This window comes from Copidosoma floridanum, unplaced genomic scaffold (genome assembly GCF_036245765.1).
Source record: "Copidosoma floridanum isolate Cflo_tuat_1 unplaced genomic scaffold, Cflo_Japanese_pri ptg000020l, whole genome shotgun sequence".
NCBI classification, from domain to species: domain Eukaryota; kingdom Metazoa; phylum Arthropoda; class Insecta; order Hymenoptera; family Encyrtidae; genus Copidosoma; species Copidosoma floridanum.
The window spans coordinates 24,500,962-24,520,665 of NW_028321897.1; the positions used below are offsets into that span (position 1 = coordinate 24,500,962).

General features: G+C 31.0%; 1 protein-coding gene across 3 annotated transcripts in view; it reads right to left on the bottom strand.

The window, feature by feature from the left end:
- LOC106641739 (long-chain-fatty-acid--CoA ligase 5) overlaps positions 1 to 19,704 on the bottom strand; it is a 705,145-nt gene that overhangs the window by 141,300 nt on the left and 544,141 nt on the right. For all 3 annotated transcript variants that reach the window (XM_089593848.1, XM_023391596.2, XM_089593847.1), the window contains one exon: positions 19,304 to 19,525. In XM_089593848.1, coding sequence (XP_089449974.1) covers positions 19,304 to 19,525 — 222 coding nt within the window. The remainder of the gene's footprint in view (positions 1 to 19,303; positions 19,526 to 19,704) is intronic.

The following is a 19,704-nucleotide window of genomic DNA, read 5'->3' on the forward strand; positions in this document are numbered from 1 at the left end:
TAAAAATATTGAATTTTAAATAAAATTGGTGTGTCACGATACACCCTTATTTATTACAACGACACAAACATATGATTGAGGCCGGTAATGTCAGGTGCGCGAAATAATTACAAATTGATTGCAAAATAATCTCAAAATATATTAAAATGTATATGTCTCATATACAACGATATGAAGAACGAAGTTTAATACAGTGGCAAAGCTCTTAGCTTACAGAAAAACAAAACGCCATGATTAAATTTTGTTAAAACTCAATTGAATCGCAACTTAATACAAAATTAAATTAACTTTGGTGTTAAAGTTTGGATTTTATTAATTAATACATAAGCATCATTTCTTCGAATAAAGCTTGTTTATTTAGCATTTCAAGTGATGACGAAGTTCGTATTTAAAGCTTAAATAATTATTTCTTCTTCTGTATCAATAAATGATGAAATCATAAGGAATGCCTATTCTCACGTGGGTCTCAGATAAAATACAGAAAGTTAACATGATTTTGCCCACAAGTAAATCAGAATTTCAGTCAATTTAAAATAACGTACTACAAGATTCAGCACTTTTTTTTTAACCACACTGAGCTCACAAAATAACAACTATAAATAAAAATGGTAAATATATTCAAACGCACGATCTTTTTAACTAATTGCCTCTATGCGCTGACTAATAACAATTTGACATTAAAATCGAAACCCTTTACCAGCTATACTCTATTGGACTCATCAATCTCTTAAGTATAATACTTATAATACATACAAAGAAAAGGAATATAATTGATAGCGCGTCGCAAAATCAATGTGGTGTGTCAGCTACATGGCATGGTACGACGATCGAGAAAACAACAAATGAAAGCAACCCCAATAAAAGATAGGCAGATCAGTTAGCAAAGAAAGACAAGTACATGTACAAGGCCATCACGAGAGATTCACTGCTTTAGTGGTGAGGAATTATCACGGAGACAACTCACGGACTCATTTCATTTGCTAATCAGATGGCCCCTTTTATTCACGAACATCAAAGAAAGGAGACCAATCAGAGGCAAGAGGCTTGAAACGAGGAGGGTCTCGTTTACTGAGGGAATCAAAAAAGAGCCAATAGTCCGTGGATGACACTCAGCCATCCAAATTTATTGGATCTGGTTTAACAGAAACTTTTCCTCTGAATGCCTCTGCCGTGTTTGCTCTGTAGCCCCTGCCTGGTTTTCCTTTTCCCTTTCCCTTTCCCTTTCCCTTCACCATCCCAACACAACCACTGCTTGTTTTTGGGCATTTTTGCGCTTCCTTACCCCAGGTCGTGGCTCTACACGACTAGCCTTTGCAGTTAATATTTCAGAATATTACAAATTCGATTTTAAAATAAAAAAAAGTAAAAATAAGAATATTTACTAAAACATATTACCATGAGTAGAATACATGTTGTTTTTCTAAAAGACCAAGAGAAGTTTTACTCGAAATTTTTACTCAATAAAGTTCAAGGTAAAATATTTTCTGATTTGAAAACTTTTAATAACATTGTTTGAGATTATTTTAAGAAACAACTATTACCATAGAATTAGCAGGAAATAATTCACACATTGACAATATTTTTGAAAAAGCTAATAATGTAACGTTATCATTTCAATTACGTTCATTTTTTGCCTAGTTCATTGTATCCGAAAATTTTGTAGGAAATACAATTTGGCTTAAATATAAAAAAATTATCATTGAAGATTAAAAAGATAATAAAAATCCAGCTTTTTAACATTTCAATATAATTTTTAATTCTACTGAGAAATCTTACGTGGATTTTGGTTTACTAGAACTAATTATCCACACACCCATACGCACGCGTAAGCACACACACACAAAATAAAATTTTGTTAATGACACAATTCAAAGTGAAATAAATAAAGTCAAATTTTCTGACATGTTTTCACGGTTAAATAATGGTCAAATACCTATTTTTTAAGAAGTTGGCCAGTAAAAAAAAAGAATTAAGACTATTGACGGTCCTGGTGGTTCTGGTTAACCTTTTCTATGTAAAACGATAATACATACCTTATTGTAATAAACATAAAAATTTTATCTACGGCTTGGACAGGTAAAGCTTTGATTTTAGTACTAAAAAGAGTTACGAGCCACAGAACTTTTAGATCAGCATTGAATTTAAATTTAATTACAAGTGCTTTTACAATACTAGAATCCGTTAAAAAAAAATTACATATAGTTGATGTCATAACTTGGGACGAAGATTCTATTATACCAAAAAAATCTTTAGAAATAGGCAACATAACTCTAGGAGATTTGTGTCATACAAACACATCATTTGGAAACAAATTAATCATTTTAGGAATGGATTTTTGTTAAATTCTACCTGTAGTTCAACATGTTAATTAGCTTAACATAATAGAAAAGACTATTAAAAACTGGAAAATATTGTATCTATTTCAAATCTTACAGTTAAAAACAAATATTAGATTGATTAATAACAAAATTTTCGCCGTTTTTACTGAATATTGCAGTGGAAAACTTTATTGTTTGAAAATATCTAAAGAATGGAAAATAACCATTGTGTATTAAAAAATTTTTAGTAATGTTAATGTTTGTCCAATAAACAATGAAGTATTAACGTCCCATGATAAATACACTTATTTTTTGAACAATAAAATTTTAGTATACTTACAACTTTAACCCCATGAAACAAATTTGAAAATTAATTTTAAAGCTATGTTAATTAAAAACTTAAGTATTTTTGACGGCCTTTGTAGTGGCACAAGCTCAAAAATAACAAAATTATTTAAATATAACCTAGAAGCCAAAATAAATATAGGTAACAAAAATGAATGCAGGGATGTTATGCTAAAAATAACATTAAGTACAAGTAGTTGATCATGACTTTTCTTAATTTTGTATAGAAAACAATTTCCCCTTGTACTAGCTCTTTTGATGACTACTAACAAATTTTAAGGTGACTCATCAAGATGGTGCCGTATTTAGGTGGGGCTAGGGGGTCTGAATCAAATTGATATTTGTTGATTAAATTTTTGTAAAGATGTACTTAACATTAAGTACGTTGTCGTGTATCTACATCGGAACAAGGTATATAGTAGAATTTCGTTGAATAAAGCAATTTTTCTTTGCTCGACATTCATCAAAATGATACATACGTTACTATCCAAGCAGACTACATTCGGATATGGTTCATAACAATATGTTTGCTTTTGTCGGTAAACTAATCTATATACTTATTACGTGTCTTGCATAGTCGTAGTTTATATTTATAAAAATCTTTATCTCACTGAAATTCCTCCTTAATATTCCACTTGTCGTACAAATAAAAAAAGAAATGGGCAGTTTGTAAAAAAAAGTTCAGCTAAGATATGAAAAATCTCTAGCATCTGTAGAAACATCAAGAGCTCTGAAAGCTGCTGCAGCCATAAATGATTTACTCTTGGAAACAAATGTGAGTGCACCTAAGAATAATATACATTTATTCGTCTGAAATTTATTTTTTTTTTTTACAAAAGTAAGACTTACAAATTACATTTTTATTAGAAAACTCCAAACAATTTGATATTCAATTATAGATACCTTAGACTCTTAACTGTGGTGTAAACACTGTAAAATTCCACTGTCATTATCATCCATAGTTTCTGAAAAGAAGATTGGATTGGCTAGTAGTTTTAATGTAAGATGCATCATGTAAAATATTATTTGAACTGTTCAAACAAATAAACTAAGCAAGACTGATCCATCATTTTATGAAGTTAATGCGTAATTTGCTTTTGGTGGGTCAAGATAGTTTATGTGCTAAATAATTAGTATACCAGTTAAAAGTCCAATACAGCTAAGTTCTCATTAATTTTAGGGATGATTGACACTGGTACCAGGGAGGCTCACCTCAGTGCCCTTTTATCATCGATGGATGTACCAACACCAGGTTCAGCAACACGAAAGAAGTACGAGAGGCAAGTTTGACATATGATTCAAGAAGTGGCCAAGGAGTCTTGCACCCAAGCAATTTAGTTAGAAAAAGTGTCAACGGCGTAAAATGAGCCGGAACAAAACTTATAAGTCTTTACTGCGACAGTCATGACAAAAAAATTATTCTAAACATGATTTTTTTGTCACATGGAAGGAACATTTTTCTTAGTGCTTCAATTTTACGTATATACACTTGGATTTTTTTATATCTACACCTAATTTGGAAATTTTTGATTAATTTTTTTTCTTTGATTTTTTTTCAAATTTTGACTACAGCAAGTATTTAATTTATTTTCTTACAATACAAATAATGTGTACAAATATGTTTTGATTCATTTTACCAATTGTAAGTGAAAATTTTTATGAAAATACATTTGATGTTTCTATCACTTTCCCTTTCACACTTGTGATTGCTAAGACAGAACCTTATTTAAAAATGACAGTATCAATGGGCAATCTAAAGATTGTAATGTAAAAACCGTTTGTTTAAAGGCATCGTACGAGAGTAGCTGGCAGAAATGAGGGACTGGACGATCTTAAAATAGTTTCAGTGGTATGACAAAATCAAAACGTATAACGAGTAAAAATTATTTCTGTACTGACTGTAAATAGTTATTGCTTGTTGTTCTCAAGTCAACCAAGTGTTATTTTATTTTTCAATATACACTATTGAAGTATGAAATGTAAAATATTGTAGGACATGGAATGGCAATAAGTTTTTACTCTTCTAAAAGTGTTATCCTGTGCTATACCATCTAAAGATTGTCGGTTTTGTTAGCTTGGCCATCTTAAAACAGATCACGATTGCAGATTAAATTATGAGGGCTTGGCCAAGTCCATGAAAGCATACGTGGCTGTTGAACTCTTTATTAATAACCCTTTGTTCAAGCAAGAAAACGTTGAGGTCAGAACTCTCATCGGAGACAAAGACAGTTACACAATAGCTGCAGTCAGAAGAGAAACTACCTATAAAATTAAAAAGTAGTCAGCCTTCAACTACGTAAAAAAAAAGCTCTATCATTAATCTTTACGTATTGAAACTACCCTAAGATCTCATTCATTATTTTGGTAAAATGTTTTCCGTAGCCGTAAAATAAGCTAAAAGTAATGCCGAAAAAATTGCAATGGCTTTCTAATCATCTGTACCTCAAGCCTATGAAGATCATTCCCTGTCTAGTAGTTGGTGTGAGGCTGTACATAGAGAGCAGTTTTTTCACAAGTACTTACCACAAGGAAAATGCCTGACCGACGTCGATGTAAAACTAAAATTAACTACACTTATATTTTGGTATGCGTCAAATTAAAAAAAAATTTCAAGAGAGTGCTAGTGTCGCTTATAAAAAAAAAGATGTTCTACGAGAGACTATACTGAATCACCCTTAGAAAACTGAGACAAAATGAAGAAGGCACGCTTACAAAAAATTACGTTCATCAAAAAATGCATCTTATAAGAGACAAGAAGGTTCTACGTATGAAAGTAACTGAGCACTAGGTGACGTTTCACACTTGATTCCACAAAATACTACAGATTTCCGACAAGAAAAAATAGACTTGCATTGTTGGAAAGTTTTAATTTATGATATGGAGACAACTGGGACTTCTCTTCAGGATGAGATTGTGCAGGTAGGCTTACTTAGATCAACAGTGTATTGTGGTGCACGCATTCGTCCATACGTTATCCTCGCTGTCAGATTCCAGTAAAGTCTTTTGAAGGGCAAAATATTTTCAATACTTATATTATTTCATCAAAGCCATTCATCAAAGCAGTATAGCAGATCACTCGACTCTATTCTTCAAGAGGTGAACTGTATAAGCATGAAAATCGTGTTGAATCTACATCAGCTGCACTTGCTTCCCAGAAATTAATTTAATACTTAGAAAGCTTTCAGTGCCCTATCGTTTGAGTAGCACACAATCGTTTTTTCTTTTGATAATCCAAGAATGATTCGATTTGTTGAGCAATGCCAGTTATACCAAGAATTTTGTAATTGTGTAAAGGGTTTTGCAGATACTCTACAAATTTTTAGAAGTATTTTGCAAGGTAGGGAGAAACAGAAAAGAAAATTTTAACTACAAGCCCTAGCGCAAGACTACATATCTGAATGCCATTCACAGTCACTTCACAACGATGTTGAGGACGTACCCGTTCAAAAAAAGTTACTCCAAGCTATTGTTCAGTTAGAGCCTGATATAAAAAATCACGCCAAAGCTATTGCCTAAATAAATGAAGAAAAAGTGTTGAAAGTGACAAAAGATTAAAATAAAGCAACTGTGAATCCAGTTTAAAAATGATTTATTGTCAAGAATTTTAAATAAACTGTCAGAAGTGGGTATTACCAAAGACGTGATTCAAGAGGCTGTTAACAAGAATGAAAAAGACGGTTTACAATTCTTTTCAAGTGAAACTGTGAATAGGAAGCCCAGAGTTACGAAAAATTCTTAAATTTTAGAAAAAATTTATAAGCTATTTGCAGGCGAATAATATATTTATCGTATAATTTTTTGGTCAAAAAAGTTCAAGAAAGTTTATGGAGCATTTGCTAACCATAAGTATAAAAAATATTTTGTATGACAATCCTGCGCTTGCTTCTTAATTTATTTATCAAATTAATTACTTTTTACAATACTTTCATTTATTCTTCGTTTATTGAAGGTTATATTTAAATCGTTTGAAGGCTTACGTGTCAGTTAATTTTTATTTAAACCCTTCATTGTTAATAAAATACGTAAGACGTTTTTTCCAACTCCACATTAATTCATCTGATAAAAAACACTTATGTAGTCAATAAAAAAGAGTCATTGCTTTCTATATTTCTACTATCTAGACCTAGTTTTATGATAAGAGTTAAGGTATATTTACAGAGATATCAGAACATAATTAATCAAAGTTCAATGGTTTCCATGCGCACATGCATGTTGAACATTAATTTTCTAGCAACTTGTTTAAAAAATATTGCCTGGTGATGTGATTTGAAATTTTGAGAGGTGATTCGTTTTATATCGAAGTACGAATTCTCCAAGTTTGAGTAATAGTTAAGGTAGTTCGATTTCGTGATGAGCCACGTTAAGGTCAAAGTTTTGATTCTGTGGGATAGTATTTAAAAAAAAAATACCTCATTTCTCATGGACAGTTATACTAGTATGTTGCCTTTTTAATAAGTAAGAATCCAAGAAATATTTTAACAATAAAAAAGTTACAAGTAGAAAAATTTTGCTTCATTTACGGATGTTCTCTAAACAAAAATGTTACCCGTAGTTTGTAAATTTGCAAATTTTGTAAATGTTGTTTTACAAAATTTAGAAAAAGACGTAGTTATCTATTTTTCATATAACAAAAAATTTTTGTTCATGTTTCTTTTAAATGAAATGAAAATTAATGGCACAAAATTAAAATAAATTAATAAAATTCATTGAAAAACTAAATATATTACTAAGTTTAGGTCGCACAATGCAGTTAAGGTGGAAATAAATCATGGAACTCACACGCTTGTTTTAATTTAACTTGTATCAAGAAATTATGTTTTAGTTTGAAAGATTTATTTATCTGCAATACATGCAAAACAAAATTTTTAAACCCTGAAAAATTAATAAAACATAAAAAACACACTAAATACTATTATACGTTGTGACATTTGTGAGGTTGTATTTACTTTTTAACAAAATTTGGTTAGAGATCAAAAGAAGCATAACCAAGATAGAACAATTACAGACATGCATTGTACAAAAAAATTCAAGTCTTTAACACATTTTAACAGGCATAAGAATTCACAGTAAATGTGGAATCAAACAAATAAGAGCAAAATGTAGAAAATGATTTTTAACGCTAGAAAGTTTGAAAAGATAAATAAAAAGTTACCAGGTTAAATTTATAGTGTACAATTTTTTCAGAATGAATAATTAATGTTTTGGATGAATAATTTAATTATCTTTATTATAACAGGATATTATTCTAGTAAAATTTAACTTTCATAATCGTCTTAGACTTTAAAATGTAACGAAATCTCTTGTACATCACTTTAATTATGTCGAAATCAAACTAACTACCTAACAAAACGCAACCATTTCTCAAAATGTTAAGCCCTTGAAACCCATCTGGACCTCTAGACCCGTAGTTTAACTGCACATGCAATTCACTCTTACAGAACTAAATCAACTCTAAGATAACCAAATTAAGTTTAAAGAAAATTCTTGACCACAATTTGCTTCAAATTGCGAGGGATAGGTGTGGGATAGAGAAAAATTGGCGGAAAAAACAAGCTGAATCTTCTACCATTTAAAAGGGTGCTAAGGAGAGACGGTGGAAGAATGAGGTCAGCTCTTAAAAAACGGGCAGATGGCTGAGGGGGGTTCAGGATGGATGCAGAAGTTAAAACTATAGTTTAACTCAGCAAAAATAAGGTAGAAAATGATAGAATCTCACCTTATTTCGATAGAGGTATAGGTCGGGTGAAGATGAGAGAGGTGCCAGTGCCGCACTTTTTGAATTTTGTGCAATACTAAATTCATTAAGAGGCTTTTGTAAGTTCAAAAAATGTAAAAATCTTTTTTTAGAAGATTAAAGTTAACATATATGTATGGTTTATATATACATACATATATACACTATTAATATTCATCAAAATTTTTATTACTGTAAACGTAAACCTGTATAGGGTTATGCTAATTTATTTGACTAACATCCGTGTGTATATACACCAGTGGAGCTTTGCCCTTCCTGCACGCTCTGCATGCCAACTCTTAATATTTTAATATCATTTTAATACCTAATTTCTTTAGTTTGCCTGTTGTAGTTGAATAAATACCAAAATCGTGCGCTTTTATGCATAAATAAAATTTTATAATTAGAAGACAAATTCTGTTAAACTTCAATTAACCTATACTTACAATCATTCATATAAAAGAAAACAGTACCATCAACTAAAACTGAATCGCGATTCTTATAACTATGTACGATTCCAAAAATACAACTTCCTTTCATTATTAGCCCAGAAGTTTTACAAAAAACATTTTTACAATAAACTTTTATTTACGATTTAATTTCTTGTGAAAAAAAAAGTTCCATGGCATGGGCTGATATAGTATCAATATTACTTCCAACATTAATTTTCAGTCAAAGAACATGTAGTTTACCATTAAACTTAAGCAATATAGTAAATTTTTTTTTTATCATTTAAATCATAAAAAAAATGAGAGAAGTAGATTTGGTCATTTGAGACGATGAGGCTTCTATGACCCCAAATAAAGCCTTCAAAACGATAAAAAGAGCGCCACGTGACTCATACAATGCAAATATTCATTTTGGTAATAAATTAATAGATTCAGAAGGAGATTTTAGACAGACTATTCCAATTGTACATAATAGTAACAAAAGCATGATTGTACAAGATAGTATTAAATCATGATATGTTCAAACATTCTTTTGTATTCTTGAGCGTAGTATCAAAATTGCTTACTTAACTTAAGTCAATAAAACATAAACTTTTATACTTTGTCTATGAAAAGAGTATAAACCGCACGTTGAATCATGTGCAGCTCGTTTCAACGAGAAGTGGGCGTAAGGATTACTGGAATTATTATTTAAAGTTTATGTTACAATACGATGAGCTTAGTTTTAATATTTGTTTGAAAGTTAAAACGATTGTCTTAACGTACATTAATATAAAAATTTTAATGTATTGCCATATGTAAATATAGCTTCTCTAAATTCTGTCAGCGTTTATCACATACTTTTAGTTTAAATGAAATTTTTTTCTCCTCATCATTAACTTGCTTTAACAAATTTTATTTGTTGTATTAAATATTGAATGAGAATATGAAAATAGACCTATTAAAGCAATATGTACATTGAAGATTTTAAATCATGTGCAGTTCTTATTGCATGTAAATTTTTTTTATGTTGTATACATGTGAACTGATAGTATTTTACTTTATATCTAAAGGTGGGCTAAATGGGGACGTTAAAGCTGTTAGAGGGGCTAAAGTAGTGAAGGGAGGGCAAATAAAAATTCAACTCAATAGATATAACGTTAAATGAATAGTCTTACCTTATTTAACGGATAGTTGTGGGATATTTAGGAGACTAAGGGCCCTTTTTTTGATTGTTTATAGAAACTAACGGGATTGAAAAGTGGTGTTAACCGGGCACAGAAAAATGTTTCTCTATTGAAATAACGTAAAAACTCATAGTCATCCCATGTTTTTTTGGACGATTTAAAATTTATTTACAAAGAAAATGTATTCGTGCAATATCAAACATTTACTTGAGGAGGCTGTGGAAAGATTGCGTACAATAATTAAAAAAGTTAATACTCAACAAAAAATGTAATAATATGATTTTTTTTCCATTTATTTTTGCGTCACTTAGCGTGCCAACCCATTTTTGACATAAAAGAAGATAATGTTGAATAATAATACATCAGTGCTATTGTTATATTCCTCTAGATTATCTGCTACATGATTAAGTAGCAGATGAACGCAAGACGTAATAAGACATTGCATATGAAATAAGTACTTAGTATTCTAATGGATAAGACAGTATAATACAATGTTCATCGTACTAATACATAAAGCAAAGTTGCTATAAACCGTTGTTATTGATAACTGCAACAGCTACTTAACCAATTATGCTGAGATTTTGCACACCGATTCTTGACACCTCCTAGATAGTCTCAGTTTAATCTGCTAGGTGGTGTCAACATCAAATCAAAGCGACCTGCAATCAAACTAAATAAGTGTGGTTATAATAGGCCCAAGCAATGTACCTAAGACACATCCGTTCACTGACAGTGCATGTCACCCAGAGCTGGGAATCATGCAGCTGGGTATTTCAGCTACTTACCACACTATTCCCTTATAGACAAGTGACTCACGTCGAACTCAATCCTGAAACACCATGTTTGACGAGTGTTATCAACACAAAGGCGTCCTTAATGCAAACGTCTTCTGTAAAAGACCACTCGATCGGAAAGTTAGCAGGGCACCCAAGCTAGTTAACTGGGGTCTATGTGAGTTGCCTAGATGGTACCAAACTAAGATTGTAATAGGGCTCTGTGTGGATGTTAACTGAGGACAAGAAAATTATCGTCTACCTAGTTTTTCCTTGTACGCAGCGAGAGATTTGAGAGCGGAGGGATATATATATTTATAAGCAGCTGTGTAATCGTGTGTATTGCAGATTGCATGTGTGTGTTCAAAAAGTAGAGCAGTAATTTCTCATATAAAGTATTAAATACAAAGTATTACTCAAGTTTAATCGTTTTACAATATTATTATGGCTGACAAAGTAAAGCGTTTATTATTGTTAAATTTTTGAAGAGTTTGTGAGCATAGAAGTTAAAAGAGTGAAATAATCAATAAAGTGGGAGCATTTAATAATAATTATGATTTGCAAATAAATAATGCTTGTGAATGTGATTACGAGTTAGACTTATATGCGTTGCCTGAATGAATTATTAAATTTTGTTTTCAAATCTCTCTTTACTTTTCTAACGCTGTACTTTCTACGTTAATTGAAATGACTATGTTGGCCTCATATAATCCCCCATTAGACTGTGTCATATACCTCTATGTATTTGCCTTGGTTGGACCTACATAAGTAACTGGGTAATCAACGTAGGCCCAACATAGAGCCCTCTGAAGCTTTCTAATCGGGCAGGAGTTGTCTAGCCAGAGTGTAATCTGCTTTAGCCATTTAGAGTTTTATGGCTATTCTAAAAACTGATCTGGTTCTGCTATCAGAGTAGATTCTACTACAATAGTAGGCCACGGAGAACAACCCTGAGTTTGAGAAGCCACAACAGCTTTCTTAGTTGTTCGTAGCAAGGGCATATCTACAGAGAAGGTATTCTTCAGGCCCACTTTCCAGACTAACGGCGAATGGTTGTTTATTCGGGGAATGACCCGGAGACCAAATATTCTTTGGTCAGTGGCGTAGCTCCCTTTAGCACGGTCTCCGTATATTCAGAGACTCTAAGGGTTATAGTCAAGCTATCTGAACAACGAGGAGAAGTCAGCAGTCATCAAGAATAATAATAAGAAATAGCTACAAGTATCACTACTGCTCCTTTTCAGGGCCATTATAGGTATTTACATACCCCTTTGTACCATCAATCTCATCGATCTTTTTCGAGCTACCTAACGTTAAACTACCTTACAAACAAAGACATACTAACTACCATTTTCAGCAACGATTCATCGTCGAAAAAACTGTATAAAGCAGGCAACTATTAAACCAAGTCAGTAATTCACTGGCAGACGTAACGAGTTGAGTTGTTCGTCACAAGGTTGGGAACCCCGGTGACTGACAATCCTACATTACATTACTCTCTCGACTTTGTAAGCATTCATCCAGAGATTACCGATGCTCTCTAAGGTCTGCGCTGGGCCAACATAACAACTATGAAAGAAAAATGAACTTAGGCAAACGCGACTAGATTAAAATCATCAAAACAACTAGGCTCTGCGAAGTTAAAGGTGCTTTAGACACCAACGTCACTGGCGTTACACCAGGAGACGTAGATAAAGAGCTTTACAAATAGCTCTAACGCTTTAGACGTTCTAGTTTTCCTTACGAGCAGTCTGGTGCTGCAACAGCAGGCCAGAGAAGATGACCCTAAGAAATCTAGGCAGTCACGCTTGCTAAAAGCTTCAGTCAAGAAAGAGTTCAGTTTATCAGCCCTTTTTAGGGCCATCAGATATCAAACTACCTTGCCAATCAATACATTACATTATCAAGGTTGACAAAAAACAGTCTTAAGAGCTCACAAAAGCTTTAACCATGCCTATAGTCACAAGAGAACGAATTGGAGGGAAAGCTTCAAGTACTTCAAATGTTTAAAATTTTTGGTGTCAAGAAACTGATGCAGACCATTCATCGAGTTTGAAACAGCAGTGTTAAAATAGACAAATAAAGAATCCATAAACGTGGGAAAACAGATTTCTATTAAAACCCTGACAGTAATTACTTCAATCCTACTGATTTTTAAATACGTAAAATAATGTGTACTTGTATTCATTGTGGCAACAAAAAGTGGAAAGATTAACCTCCGGGACTTTATTGCTCTGGTAAAAAAGTTATAAGATTGGAAAAAACAATTTTTTAATTATATATTTGTGGTCTATTTTTTAATATTTACAGCTTTAAATAATAGCACTGTTTATTCATGATAATGTCAGAAAGTGCTAGTCAACAGGCCTGTATGGCCAGCAATTATTTTATGGCATAAGGAATACACAGTACTTCTCAGCATGATTGTATTATTTTTACTTCTTAGAGCTTATTATTTGACAAAATAAACTGCATGGATTCTGAATAACTATGTTTTTAACAAGTAGATTTTTGTTTTAAGAAGTGTTAGGAAAAGATGTTAAACTTTCAGCTGAACACGTTTTACATTATGTGTTAACACACTTCGGTGTTCTCTTTAGTGAATCTCAGGCAAAGCCGGGTGGGCTGCTAATATATAATAATTATATAATTATATATATACATAACATTGTGATCTTTAATGTAACAATACATGTTATAAATTCCGATAACGTTTCATTTTTATTGTTTTGAATGATAAATAAAATGCTCTTTTTTCTTTTATTTATAATGTAAGTCACAAATACTTTAAATCCTTTCTAATTATCTTTTATTCAAACTAAATATAGATTATGTATGAACATGTACATTTTTTTATTAAAGCAGTAATGTATAAAATCGTTTTACACACTACATTATTTTTTTGCGAATTACATTTATTCGAACTGTAGAAAAATATTGTTTCAATTCTAACACCTGGAGGAAGCAACAAATAATTTTTCGCGTGAAAGAAAGTTCTTTTCAGTTCAAACTAATTGTGTAAGAACTCTGTTTTTAAACATCGATGAAACAAGGTGAATTTCTTTTGGCACGATAAAAAAATAGTAAAGATGTTAACTTTTGTGGGCATATGATTATTTGTGGGATTATTCCTTTGTTTTGCTTTCTTTTTACTGTCATTATTATTGCTTCAGTATTAAATTTATGTAATTTTTTTTTTTAAACACATTTTCTTACATTATCGTGCTATTATACTTGAACGACTGATAAGTATCTTTTCTGCTTTAACTTTGAAGTTTGAATTATGAGGTAAAAGATATTGACAAACATCATTTACAATTTCTGTTGCAAAATTTATACAAATTTTATCATCACATTTATTAACATCTCTATAAGTTTCTTTGTCTACACTATATTAAGTTATAGTTTCTTCTTTAATAAAATTTAAAATAATATAATTTGAGAAATATGTACATTTGTTAAGTATTGTTTACTTAACGTTCTTACTATTAGAATGAGACTCCTTGCTAAATATTTTAAAACAGACATGAGATGTTAACCATTTTTTTGAATGACAAAAGACTTCGCATTTATTATTATCATCTATTTTTCGTCATATTTCCAAAATTTTATGTCATTTTAGCAGAGATTATCATATAATTTATATATTTCACATAACAGCCATAGTAATTTATTCATTTTAATTTTCTTCTACATGTGATACTTCTTATGACAAAAAGAATTTATTAACAAAACCCCTACAGAAATTTGTTTGTCTTCGAAAGGCTTATCATGATTGTCAAAGTCTCGTTGTACATTACCATTTATTTCTAAGGCTTTTTGGAATTATTAAGACTTCATTTCATATAATTAAGTGAACTCACAGCCATTTTTCTCTGATTGTAGTTTCAAGAATGCACTTTCAGCATTATGTTGTTTTCATAGTAATTCACAAGTGTTCTTACTTGTTATTTTTGTCAGGAGTATGACGAAGATAGTAAGGTCAGTTACCCTATTACCGAACAGTACATATAACTGAGCATTCTTCAAATATGTTAATATGTGATTATTTATTAAGTAAAAATTGAACAGTAAATACTTTTTTAGATATTATGGGAATCGCAACATTAGTGCAAGACCTTTTATCAATTGCTGCTACCATCAAATCAGCGTTGACTGAACCGATTAATTCTAGTAAAAACATTTTTTCCCTAGAAGTCAGGCAGTTAACGACAACTCTACAGCATGAATTGCGAAATCAAGGTTAGATATGTTAAAAATGTTAAATTATATTAAAAATTCAAAATTTTTTTAACGTCTTGTTGTTAAATTATGTTTAATTTTTTTTAAATATATTTTAGTGAATTAATACAATACACATAGTTTTCGCAAGTAGTTACCACAGATAATGCAAGAGACACTTGTTTTGCCACCGGATATTTTTTTTATTTTTATAGTTTACTTTTATCTGAAGAATGGCAACAAGAGCAACTCAAAATTTAAGAACTTAAATCTGAAAGAAAATAGGGGATTGCCAAAAGGAAGCGACAGAGACAGGATAAGAAAAGAAACTTGATGAAACAATGACAAAAAAACTTTTAATGAAAGAAAAGAAAAAGCTTGATTCAGAATTAATACAATTGCAAGATACAATAAATAAATTGAAAACAACCAAACAGAAAAAAATTGAATTTATTTTAATTAGATACGTTTCTGTGAAATTAAGATATAAAAGCAGTTATATATTTTTAATATATTTAAAAACACATGTACAATTATGTTTATTGTATATCAATCCTTTATAAATAAGGTTTATTTGATAATTTTTTATTCGTGAGTCGTAAATATCATTCCTATAAAGAGCACGTTCAACTTTGGGTACATAAAATATGAACATAGACACACCTTTTTTTACGTGTTCAGATATAGGTACAGGGAGCTAGCTGTTAGTAATAACTTATCGATTCTTAATCTGCATTTACTACCATTAATAAACATTTTAATCACTTTATCACATAACCAGTCCTTTGAAAATAAACGCATATTGTATCGTTATTTAATTTTTATCTGCCTTGAAAGTTTTTAATGTGTTTGAGTGCCCGGTAATAGGGTCACTTACTTTACCTGTCAATGCCATAGGCAAAACTGTTTTTTGGATTAAAATGAAATAATAAACAAATGTACGACCTAGAACGTCAATGTTAATAATTTTCCGTTAATTGTCATATATCTGATTACAAATTTTTTTTGTGTATCGTTAAATAAATTATACAGTGTATTTTACATTTAAATGATTAACGTTATGTCACTTGTGGCAGTATTTGTGTTTTTTAACGATTATTTACAAGTACAGGTAAATCAAAACTCTTCCATCTTTTATTCTCTGACTTAAAAATCTTGTTTGATTATTTTATTTATTATCTGAGAAATCTTCTGTAAAGAGATATTTATATTTATATAACATTGTATCACATAGAATATTTTCTTGAAATAAAAATCTGACTGAAAATTTTTGTAAAAAAATTGTCTCATAACAGTGACTACTTTTTCATTATTCTGATCAATTTTAGAATCGTGATCTATGGAACTCATAGAAATAGCAATTTTTCTTAAATTTTTCATTGCTATTTTTACGAGTGTTTTGAAATATTTAAAACTTACCTACAGCATTGATCCTTTTACTGATTGCTGTCCTTTCTATTTCTTTAATATATTGTTAAAAACGTTCAAGTCACTTTCTTGCAAAACATCCGACTGATTTGAATGTAAACCAAACTGTTAGAGAAGTCAATAAGATACTAATAGATTTATCCAACTTTATAAGTTCATAAATAATTTTTCAACAGTCTTCAAGATAAACCGTTAATTGATTGACCCAATGACTTCTACCGTTCATTAAAAATGTTTATATTTTCTTTCATGAATTCACAGAATGCCTTTTAATTTACAGAATCAAACGTTTAAATATCTCCTATGAAATTTTAAGACACGTTTTATAACATTTTTCTTAATTTAAAACCACTCATACATAAATAGAATCAAATTTTTATGAAAATAACTTTGTAGGGCTTGTAAGAAGTTATTGAAGGGCTATGAAGGAAGAGGCAAGGGATCAAACAACGGCATTTTAACGCTCTTTTTTACAAAAGTATGTATGTGTGACTGTGTAGAAAGTGACATATTTGGACAAAAAAATGAATGGGGAAGGAAGCGGTAATTATGCAGACAAATCTGGAGTCACGCAGACGTACGCATAATTCTACCATGTTTTTAACATATATATCACTTAATACATATGTCGTACACTTGTAAAACTATGATTACTTTAGAACAAAATTTTGTTAGACATGAAAAGGAACACGATTAAAAAAAACAATCTAGTGCATACATTGTAATACAAAATTAAGGAGGTCTACAGTTTTAATTAGACAAAAATTTACAGAACATGTGAAATTGAACAGAATTTTTTTTTAAATTGTTATTTTGCTACACAAATGACAATTAACTTTTTTCCATTATTACAAAATATTATTATAAGAAACTGAAACGTCATACAAGCTTAAAACTCTTGAAATAAAATATCGAAGTCTCTCATACAACACTCAAACTGATTGATGCAATCAAATCCACAAACGTCAACTACCCAAAAGAACGCAATCATTTTTCTAACCTTCAAGCTCGTCAAATTCAACTGGACCTGTGATTTAACCACATATTCAATTCACCTTTGAACGATTAAACCGACCCCAAGATGACAAAACTAACATCGCGAATGGTCGAATAGAGAATGCATGGGGTGAGGGTGAGGATAGAGGGGAAAGAAAAGGGATGAATATGAATCTTAAAATGTCTCAAAAACAGCAAGAAAATTAGCGTATAGCAGCGTATTTTGTGGGCAATGGGAGGGAGATGGATGTTGAATAGAAGAAGCATAGAGAGGGATGGAGGGGGTTAGAGGCTAAGTTTTCGTAAAATAACTGTATAGTTTAAAAAAATGTTTATGTGTACACGATGTACAAATATACATGCTGTCGTATATAAACGTAGTTTATATTTTTGATTGTGTATATACTATATAAAAGAAAAAGATGTAAACGTGTGTGCATGTGTATGTAGATGCATGTGTACACGTATACGCATACAAATACTTATTGATGTAGTTACTATTATATATATATATATACATACACATAGACGTATACATATGTATGTTCATACCATCGTACGTATACATGTAAATTAATATGCACACGTAAGCACTGCAATAGGCTCTGTGCACAAAGACACCAGCGATAACTTGTAGCTGGATGGTGAATCCATGTGGTTACGAGAATACACGGAGGAGCATGGTTGTCTAAAGTCAAAAATTTTTATTATTTATACCAAGATCCTTTCTGGTATCTTGATCATCTTAATTAGAATCCCTAACACCTTAACTTTACGATGATATTTTTTCAGCATGAGATTTTGCTTCAATAAATTGTAAAAGAGACATGTGTTCCTTTGTTGCTCGTACATGTGAGGTACATTGCATGTGTCAGTAAATTGTGTGAGAGAGATAGAGAGCTCTTAGTAGTATTAAGACACGCAATGTAGCTCACACGTACGAGCAACAAAGGAATATATATTCTCTTTTACAACTTTTTTAGGCATAATCTCATGCTGAAAAAATATCATCGTAAAGTTAAGGAGTTAGAAATTCTAATTGAGATGATTGGGCTACTAGAAAGAATCTTAATATTAATAAAAAAAAATATTCTTGACTTTAGGCAACCATGCTTTTCTGTGTATTCTCGTAACCACGTGGACTCACCATCAAGCTAAAAGTTGTCGCTGGTGTCTTCGTGCATGGACCCTATACCCACTACACGTCCTTTTACATAAACATACACGTACTCACGTGGATGTGTACTATCACCAGCTCTCCGTATCTTTCTTACTTTTTTTGCTTCGTCTCGCTGCATTCCCCTACATCCTGTCACGCTCTTCTGCAGTAGCGCTATGAAATACGTGCCAAGTAAAAAATCATACCTTCGTAATATTGGATTTTTCGTTTTAGGTCTATCCACTCAGGCTTAGCATCAGAAGCATTGCTTAAGAAATGCCTACTAATTTAAAATTTTATTATGAATTTTAAGAAAAAATAAAACTACTTAACTCCTACTTACTTATGCTTTCTCAATTAGTCATTTAGTTTATTCAGTTGAGTTAGCTGGCAATACTTATTTGTTAATCCTTGTAAAACGTATTTTGCTATTTTTTAATGTTTTTTAGACTGTTCAAAACATTATTAGTTTAATAACATAATGCAAAGTTTAATGGTCAATTAGTGTATTAGTCGTGTATTAATAATAAAGGCCTACAATCACCTTAAAAACATACTAGACTATCAAAACTTGATAAAGCAAAGCCTTATGTTAGCTTAAATTTTAATAATCATTCTGTATGTAATACTTTTTTTTGATTCTATGTTTTTTTTAAATAAGTTTTATTAAAATATGACTAAAACCTTTTTTATCGTAAATATAATTCTACTTACCAAAAGCCACATTCCAATATCTCCAGTATGGTGCCACCCATGTTCATCTATTGCTTCAGCCGATAGTTCAGGATTTTTGAAATATCCTGCGAAAATATTGGCCCCCTTAACACAGATCTCACCCTGATTGTTGACTGTATAGTACTCCATTTCTGGGACATCAATTAACTTGACACAACAACATGCCACAGGTGGTCCTACATGCTCTGGTATACAATCACCCTGCAAATATAGAGAATTCAGGAAAATTTTTTCAGGAATTTTTTCTATGTTATATATGGACTTTAATTAAAATCTTCATTTTTGTTTACTTAAAAAAGCATTTAAAATAATATTATAGTGTTTAAAAATATACTTTTAAATTCTATTATCAAGTACTGAGACACTTTTAGAGCAAAAAT